The 9949-nt window shown below is 38.3% G+C and overlaps 1 protein-coding gene across 1 annotated transcript in view; it reads left to right on the plus strand.

The window, feature by feature from the left end:
- The window catches only part of LOC103782453 (polycomb group RING finger protein 3-like), a gene marked incomplete at its 3' end in the record, with an annotated part of 23464 nt that overhangs the window by 7662 nt on the left and 5853 nt on the right, over window positions 1-9949 (plus strand). Inside the window, exons 2-6 of the mRNA XM_008950223.1 lie at window positions 120-216; window positions 2716-2771; window positions 3738-3848; window positions 5985-6073; window positions 7861-7998. Coding sequence (XP_008948471.1) covers window positions 120-216; window positions 2716-2771; window positions 3738-3848; window positions 5985-6073; window positions 7861-7998 — 491 coding nt within the window. The remainder of the gene's footprint in view (window positions 1-119; window positions 217-2715; window positions 2772-3737; window positions 3849-5984; window positions 6074-7860; window positions 7999-9949) is intronic.

Consider the following 9949-nt stretch of genomic DNA (forward strand, 5'->3'; position numbering starts at 1 on the left):
GTCCCTCCACAGACACAGCCCAAGGATGTCAGAAACCCGCTCAGATACCCCCAGTGACCTCACAAGTTTCTTCAAACTACATCTTATTTCTTTTTAATTATCAATGTTCTTGTTATTAGTCTGTAGAAGCTGCTTGGTTAAATATTTGGAGGAAAACAACACCTGTCCAACATGTCGGATTGTTATACACCAAAGCCATCCATTACAGTATATCGGGTAAGTGTGCAGTATGAAAGGAAAAGCACAAAGAGTTACTCTCTAAGCTGTAAAAATCTCTCAAATACAGCACAATTTCTGTCTACAATTTTTGCTTATTAATATTTTAAATATATATAAAGAAGCTTGATTAGAAGAGAATATTTATATAAAAGAGCTAAGTTATTGCTGTGAATTTACAAATCTTTTGAAGCAAATCCTTTTCTCTTGAATTGGACAAACACAATAAACTTTAATTCCTGAGTTAAGCTTAATGTGATTTAGTCACTTCCTGGTTTTTATGCCTGAATCATAGAGGTTGCACATATGGAACATCTACATGATTTTATTAAATCTTCAGAACAATGACTGGCAGTTGGACAGTGGTTTTCAGTGACTGACAGGGTGTGTTCAAAGACTTTGCAAATACACAGCATTATTGTTGATTTAGTCTTTCAAAGAACTGTTTAGTTCATAGGTGCAGATGGCTTCAACATCTTGAATGGGACAGTCTCTGAAAGATTTGTGCCTACTTCTTTCTATTCCCATACAGGGCTCTCTTACTGTGTGACCTAAAATGAATGGGGTGTTGTATCATAATTTCCTTCTTTTTCAGTGTATTTTCTGTTTATTTGTACATGACCTTTCTTTTTCTTCAACAATTTCCTCTAATTTTAAAAATTTCAAAGGTATCAGTCAAATATTTATACCACCTGACTTGGCTGGATCTGCACTAGAGATTTGTACCATAGCAACTTTTATTGATAGAAATGTATTGAAACAGTGTGTTCACAATGGCTGCTGCATGTTGTGTAGGCTCTAGTGCAGCTTTTGAAGAAGTGGCTATAGAAAATGAATCTGATTCTTTCTCCACTTTCACTGAGAATTGTGCACGCACTATAAAAACTTTCTGAATTGCTCAAAACTGAGTCCCCTTCAGTAGTCAGAAATAAGTTTTTCTTATATCTTCTGAGAATTATGTAGAATCTGTACTAAAGTATATTTTAAAAATATGACAAAACGGTAATGATAAATCCATGCCAGTAGCCAAGAAGAAACAAATGGCACTTAAGACAACATGATTGTCCTCTGTAAAGCGACAGGAATACATCTGCGTATTGGTTCAGAAGCCTGTTTTCAATGCTAAAAGAGTCCTGGGAGCATAGCCTCGAATTGAGTAGTTAGAAGTGAATTTGACAGTTGCTTATGGACACTGAATGCACAGTATTATGTCTTTTTAAAAATTGATCCCCTTCTTCAGTCTAGGTCCTTTGCTCTACTGCTTCAAAAAATGAAGATGCCATCCTAGAGAAGTATTTTCCTCATCTAGTTACAAAATACTACCCCTTAAAGATCAAAACAGATAGCCTTTGTCCAACCTGCTTTTGGAAGTCTGTTGTTTCTTTGACAGAGAATTAATCAGGAGGAATTTTGTATAATGTCTTAGTTACAAGAATCTGTGATCTATTTTATCCCCATCCATCTGGGGAATAGGTAAACCAAACACATTTCATATTTCATCATTAAGAATACTGTTAAATTCTCACCTCTGCTCTCATGCTGGTGGCTAAAATCATTCATTTAGATTGAAATGTTTTTGGAGATGTTCCTGCAGTCTGTAAATGACATTTAAAAATCCTAACCTGAGAGTCAAAGCTGAAGTTTGCTATTGTAAACTCTTCTGGGGTTAATGCCTTGGTAGCAGCTGAGGTTGACATTTTAGCATGTATTGGATTTTATTTATAGTTTAGAAATCAGGGTAATGTTCTGGTCCTTTCAGGCAATGACTTGGTTTAGAGTAATCCAGGAAATGGCATATTGTAGTTAAACTTTGGTTCAAAATATGAGTGTTTAGAATCTTAACCAGTCCTGCTTCCCTACCATTTCCTTCCTTATGTGCTGGATTGGTCTGCCTTTTTTTCTTCCATTCTTTTTAGCTAGATGGAATTCTGAGCTATATGATTTTGTTCTTGGGTAAAATGCTGAATTATAAGAGCAAACACAACGTTTCTTTCCTTTGTCATCTTTTTTTTCCCCTATGGGCTTTTTCCCACATGTTTTTTAAAAAGCCCAGTATGGTTAACTAAACAACCTAGCAACACGAGAGATTAATTAAAAGGGGTAAGAAACAGTCTAGTTTCTAGAAATAGAAAATTAAGAAATGCTTTTGTCAAAATTGTCAAGCAATTTTGAGAATTATGTTACTGATACACATGCAGATATATGGCATCTCTCACAGGATGCCATCCTTTGCATCATAAAGACCATCCTTCCTAGAATCTTTCCTAGCATTTCTGTTAAACTTTTGTCAGTTCTTGTCTTAGCCTGAACCTTAGCTGCATTCCTTTCTTGTTACTGTTATCTCATGTTTGATATTTCAGTTATTCAAGATAAATATTTTTATTTCTTACAAGATCTTAGAGGTTTGTAGAGTCAATTTAATACTAAATCTCTTTAAGATAAATGTTTTGAATCAAGATGGCTAATTTAAATCTTCAATTTTTCTTTTTCTCCTGCTAGTCATGATAGAACAATGCAAGATATTGTTTATAAACTTGTGCCAGGCCTCCAAGATGGTAAGTTTTCATGTGTGACCTATTTTTACTGAATGTTAGATTTACACATAGTTCCTTTACATTAACAAAAGAAGGAAGTGAGGAAAACGTTCACGGGGGGATGAAAAATGCCATCTTCACTTGTTCTGGTTATAGCACTACTTTTCCTCTACACTTCAATGCTTTTTAAAATTTTATTATTTCAAGGAAAAGTAACATTATGTAAACCTAAATAGGACTACAACTTTTTCATGTTGACATTCTATAATTTGCATACATTCTTATTTAATAAACTCATGTCTTTTTTGACACCTTTGCAGAGTTCTCATAGGTAGAATACTAATACAGCATAACTTAATTTCAATGGATTTTTCTTCTAACATGTACTTAAATCCTTTGCTAGCAGGTACCTTTGCATTTTTGTTCTTATAATCTATTTTGATAATGAATCTGTTGAACTAAAGGAATGCTTTATAGTAATTGTTCAGTATTATTTTTCAGTGGTGTGATGCTACTTTTAAGTAAAATATTTCAATCCAATTAAGCTGTCAAGTGAGGACATTGTTGGCCATTTATAAGCATGTTTAGTCAAAGATATTATATTTAAAATTGTTTCTAGGATTTTGAAAATCAGAATTACGGATAAAAATTCAAAAGCAATATTTTGACAGAAATATTGAAAGGGGAAAACCACAAAGTATGGTACAATATTTAAAATTTGTTTTATATGTAATAACATAATGGTGTAATAATAGCCCTGCAAATGACTTGGTAGTATTCTCCCTTTTGAGAATAAGATCTGGGGTAACTCAATTATGGCAGCAAGAATAGAGAAGTAGCAAAAAGTGCTAATACCAATTCCTACCTGACGAGCTTCTTTTACAGAACAGAGGAGAGTTTTGGAATACCTTGATAAATATTGTGCTAGAGCACAATACATAACTAATATTTACAATTTACATAACTAATATTTACAATTTTAAACAGCGGAAATGAAAAAGCAGAGGGAATTCTATCACAAACTGGGTATGGAAGTACCAGGGGACATCAAAGGGGAGACATGCTCTGCAAAGCAACATCTAGATTCACATCACAATGGTAAATGGTCTTATGTTTATTCTGTCTTGGGGTGGGGGTGCAGACTGCCATTAAGCTGTTGAAAGGATCTGTCAGAGGTAGGTGTCTAGCTAATATTTGTTACCACTTATAATTGTACTCATAATTGTACAAGGCTTGCTTGTGTTTATATATTGGACTATATACAAGATCTCACCACTATGAACTCACCATCTAAGTGCAGTATTGTCTTGCATCACATTTGTTTACAGAATGTGTTGTTTTAGCTGGCTGTAATGTGTTCCTGGTGAAGATATTCAGTAGTATCTAAGTGGGAACTCTATGATAAGAAAAGGTTACTTTTTATCCCAGTCCTGGGAAGTTATTTGCACTAACTTCAGAAACTGATGATCTTAAGTGTAATTTTGTGATACTGTGGTTGTGAAGTGCTGTGGTCTGAATCCTGAGCCCTGAATCAGAGTTGGCATATGGACGATTCTCACAACCAGGCAGAGGATTTTTCTCCCTACTGGGAAACTAGTTGGGTGTCTGTAGAACAGACACCCAGCAATCCTGAGAAATTTGTGATTAAAACCAAAATAGAGGAAGAAACATACTTTTTGGTTTTCTCTCAAGGCTTGGCCAACTTTGGCCAAAAACCATTAAGGAGGACAACACCAAGTGTCCCACTTTTGAAGTTAGTTTTGCAGGTTGCTTATGCAACTGGAGTTGTTTATTCAACAGTATAAGAGCTGGTCCCGCTTGCAGGCCCCGCTCGCAGTGGGTGGGGGAAGCCTGCCTATGGGTGGACACACCATGTAGGGTTTTCCACAATACTGGAAGGGCCCCCTAACTGTTCGCTGCAACCAGGGTTCCCAGAAATGGCAGGACAGGACAAGGGTAACATATTTGGCAACATCTCTCTTTGGCAATTACTATAGTAGCTTTTGTATGACTATGATTGGACTTTTGACTTGGCTTATTCCTTCCTTTGTTATGTCATCTGCTATGAGTAGATCTATTACCCTGCTTATTCCCCCTGCTGTTAACCATATTATATTCTTTCTGTATTTGCTGGAATTAACAATAAAATTTGTGTATGCTTTCTGCTGATGGCTGTGTCCTTTATGCTGGGTCACATAATTGGCAAAACAGGTGGTTATACTTAAATGTACATGTGTGTGTATTTATCCAAGGGCAAAAAAATTATCAAATTTGCGACTGTCTGGAGAACATATCAGTTTTACAGAAGAGTGAATGAGCCCTGACACAGTTGTAGCAAGGTATCTTGAATTGATTGTTTTGGGAAGCTTTGCATTAGTGTCCACATCTCTGCTACTAATATTAAAGCTGCTTTGTAACTTTTTTTCCTGTTAGAATAGAAGCTGATCATGCTCTGACAAGCCTAATTGCTTAAAAAACAAACAAAAAAAAACCCCACAATTGATCTTATAGTCTTGACTTTGTTTCAGGATTGCTTCTCATCTGATATGTCTGTTCTGCCAGTGACCAGGCCCAACAAAAATGATAGCACCAGCAGAAAGATGAGCCAATACACAGACTGTATTGTATACAAGAAGAACATTGCATGAACGATCGCTGAGGGTACAAACAGATCAATCAGCTGGTACACAATCGATGCTACCCCCAACAATCCCACAAACAACACAACTCAGCCAACAACAGGTGGTACAAACAGAGACCCAAGGTTGCCCACAGTTGGCATGGGAAACAGCCAGACCAGCAAGCTAAGCACATAAGAGAAAGGTGCCCACATAGTGACTCTCACCCGATTGGCCCGCATTCACAAAGGTCTAAACAGAGCAGGGCCCAGCTCCAGGGAGAGTCAGGAGGTCTGCCCTGAACCAGGAAGCTCTGTAGAATGCACTCCACAGACAGACACTCCTGACTCCCTGCAAGTGGTCCCAGCTTTTATCCCCAAGCAGACCCCTGACCTTTGTCAACTCCCTGCGGGACCCCTGGGGCTCATTTCCCTTCTGGCTCTCCCTGCAGGGCCGGCCGCACCCTGGGGGGAAGCTCTAAGGCAAACTCACCACCTCTGTATGAAGGGCTGTGGGAATCACCCATATGTCAGCCTTAACTTGGGGGCTTGGGGTTCAAACCCCAGCATTTCAATGTCTAATTTAATTATTGTAATATTCTGGTTTCTTCTGTAAGGTGAAACTAAACCAGATGAAAATTCAAACAAAGAAACTTCTGAAGAAAAGCAGGAAGAAGGTAATGATTATCATCGAAGTGATGAACAGGTGGGCTTACTTCTGATACAGGGCATTTCTTAGTTTTATTTAGTATTTCCACTTTATCTCTAAATTATTATTTTTCTTTGATAAACTTTTTTGTTTCTGACAGAGACAAGATACAGTGTTTCCCCATGCTTTTGTGTAAACTTGAGCTTCATTTTTTTTTATTCAGGTATCTGTGGAAAAATTTGGTTTTGAGAACTTTGTTAACATTTGATAGTTATAACTCATAGTTCTGAGTTTTCTGAATTTTGGCTAAACTCTGTGTTGGCCTTCATCTCAACTAGATTTCAAGTCATTTGGACTCTTTATCTGTGAATCTACTCCCATGCCACTCTGGTGCATTGGGGCTGAATATATTTCAATAATTAGTATGAAAAGTCATTTTTCGTTAGTATTTTGTGTCAAGTTTTAAATATAAAACCTGCTTGAGTATGAAACTTGATATGGGAATACACAAGTCACTGCTTTCATGTTTCCCTGCTAACTGGCTGTGTCCAAAGTAAATTAAATATGGATTTATTTTCTATTTAATGATACAATGGTAGTATCCAGATGTACTGGGCTTTGTATCAGATCATTTAAGTGCACAGAATAAAACTTATCTTAAAGTGCTTAGACTAAATAAAGAAGATAGATGCCTGAGAAAAGAAGAGGGAATTGAAGCACAGAGATCAAAAGGCCATCTTTTCCCATATAATCTTTTGAACTTCAAAATTTTGTTATATCATCTGCATCAGTAAATTTTAAAATTCAAAATATTATTTTAAAACATGCCTTAAATATTGAACTATGTTACTGAATTCAGAGATTAGAAGCAGTCATTAAAAAGTGATAATGGTTTTGTCAGGAAGCAGCAAGGGCAGTCTGCTGCTCCATAATAGCAGGCAAGCCAGAAGCCAAGTGACAGCAAGGCAGACAGAGTGCTGACCTCACCAATAATGGGTGCAGTCCCACAATACTTGATTAAGGAGACCATAGCATCTCTGGTGACAGTGACCAGATTCAGCCACAGTTCAGTGATCATCAGGTAAATCTTTAGTGATGAGGCAGGTCCAAGGTTAAGCCAGAAAGTGAATCAGCAAGTTGAAGTCAGGTCCAGAGACGACAGTAACCAAGGTCAGTCATACACAGTACAGTGATCACCAAGCCAAGTCCATAGTGATGCAACACATCCAAGGTCAAACCAGGAAGTCTAATCTGTGGGTTAGGGTCTAGGCTATGAACGCAGCTGCAATGTAGCTCATATAGGGGGACCAATCAACAGAGGGAGCTTCAGCTTAAATTATGCTAAGTAAAGCAGAGTGAGCTCACACTGAAAATTCTTCAAGCTTTTTCTCAAACAGCTTCACAACACTTTCATGGTCATACAGCTGCTTATCAACATTGGCCCTGAGCTCAGGCAACCAAACCCCCAGGGAAGAGGGGAATGAGCTCAGGGTCCTGACATGTTTTCATATTATATATCTTGCTTTGGTCTTGACCTAGGCTTCTTCTGAACTAGTTGTAACCTCTGCAGTTAGAATAAAGCTCTGGAACAAGGCAACCCTAAAGTTCTGCCTTCAACTTTTGTCCAGATCCCTTTTGAGTTGAATGGTGCTTAACAGTAAGCTGACAAAATACAGGACAACCTTTTTTTTTTTAATGACACTGCATGCATTTTGTTTTAAAGAATACTGGTTTTCTACATTTTCACCTTTTTGTTGGACTAATAAATGCTGTATATGAAATACATAATGGGGACTGCAGAAAATTCTGTCAACTAGCTCTGACTATGTTTGCTTTTTCTGAAGGTAAGCATCTGCTTGGAATGCAATAGCAGCAAATTACGTGGATTGAAACGAAAATGGATCCGCTGCTCAGCACAAGCAACAGTCTTGCATTTAAAGAAGTTCATTGCTAAAAAGCTTAACCTTTCTTCTTTTAATGAGGTAACTTTTTAAAGTTTAAAAATGATTTTGCAAATGAAAGTCTTATGGATAATTTTCAAAACAGTGTCTTTCCTTTCAACCAGATTTTAAAAAAACCTGAAGCATACACAGTTTCCTAATATAAAGGAACAGAAAACAGCTATTTAAATCGAGGAGCTGAATGCAGACAAATAGGTTTTTCTCCAAATTTACCTCCTCCCCTTTTAATTTAAGAATGCTGGTCATCTTCCCTTTTTTTCTCCCCCCCCAGTTCAATGGAGATGTAGCTCTTACTGAGTCTTGACTTTATACAGAGTTGGCAGTACAGCTCATTGTGTTGTTCCATGACCAGTTTTAGAACATGCCAAAAGGCTTGGTTATGTGTTTTCCACCTGTATTAAAACTGACTCCTGCAAGATGCTTTGTTTGGTGGCCTTAAATGAAGGGATATGCTTCCCTAGCAGAGATATTTCATTCAATGCAGAGAAAGTATTATAACACTTGGACACTACTGAAAGTGATTTGATGGAAAGTAGCACATATACTTTCTTCTGCTTTTCTACTCTGAGTGGAACTCAACCTCGTGTAGTATCAGCTGGTGCCACCTTCCCCACAGGGAGTACATAATTGGACTGTTTGTGGGAAGAAATTATGGTGGAGGGTAAGGGAAGAAAGGTTTTTCTATCCTATGCAAGTTCTGTCATTTCAGATTCTAAAACTAGAACACATAATACCAGGCATGTAAAAACAAAGCCTCTCTTTCCTCTTTGTTGGTATTAGTTACAGTCCCCCTGCCATCTCTCAGTCTTGAAAACTTCCAAGGATGGTGATGCCATGACCTCTGAGCAACTTGTTCTGATGCTTAATTATCCTTGTAGAGTATTTTTTTTTTCTCCTTATATCCAGTCACAACTTCCTCTGTTTCTATTGATGACAATTGTCTCTCATTCTCCCACCATGCACCTCAGTAAAGAGCCTAGCTCTATCTCCTCTACAACCTTCTTGGAAGGCTTTAGCTCAGTCCCCTTAAAGCCTTCTCTTCTGCAAAATAAATAGGCCCAGTTCCCTCAACTTATACGGCCTGTGTTCAGGCACCCTGACCATAGAATCACTATGGTTAGAAAAGACATCTAGGATCATCAAGTCCAACCTACATCCCACCATTTCCCTAACCACTAGACCATAGCCACAAGTGTTACATCTACTCAGTGTTTGAACACCTCCAGGGATGATGACTCCAACACCTCCCTTGGCAACCCAATCCAGCGCCTAACCACTCTCTCAGTGAAGAAATTCTTCCTAATATGCAATTGAAGCCTCCCCTGGTACAACTTGAGGCCATTTCCCCTCATCGTGTCATCAGTAATTTGGGAGAAGAGAGCAACACCAGCTTCACTACAACCTCCTTTTAGGTAGTTGTAGAGAGCAATAAGGTCTCCTCTCAGTCTCCTCTTCTCTAGACTAAACAACCCCAGTTCCCTCATCCTGTCTTCATAAGGAATGTTTTCATAAGGTATCCTGTCTTCATAAGGCAGCCCTCTCACCAGCCTCATTGCCCTTCTCTGGACCTGCTCCAGCACCTCCATGTCCTTCTTATCCTGTGGTGCCCAAAACTGGACACAGAGTACTCAAGGTGCAGTCTCATGAGTGCTGAGTGCAAGGGCACAATCACCTCCCCATTCTGATTGGTCACCAACCATCTTGGTGACCATCCACTGAACTGGCTCAAGTTTATTAAGATTTTTCTTGTACTGGAAGTGTCAAAACTGGATCCAATGTTCCAGATGTATTCTAATGGGTGCTGAGTAAAGTGGGATAATCGCCTAGAATCATGGAATCATAAAAATGCAAAGTTGGAAGGGACCTTCAAAGATGATGTGTTGCGCGGGGAGCCCCAGAATCACGACACACTTCACAGAAGGTTCGTCAGTGTTCCGCTTTAATCTCCACAGGCAGCTGTATTTATACACTC

Source organism: Merops nubicus, unplaced genomic scaffold (assembly GCF_000691845.1).
Source record: "Merops nubicus isolate BGI_N331 unplaced genomic scaffold, ASM69184v1 scaffold2852, whole genome shotgun sequence".
Lineage (NCBI taxonomy): Eukaryota > Metazoa > Chordata > Aves > Coraciiformes > Meropidae > Merops > Merops nubicus.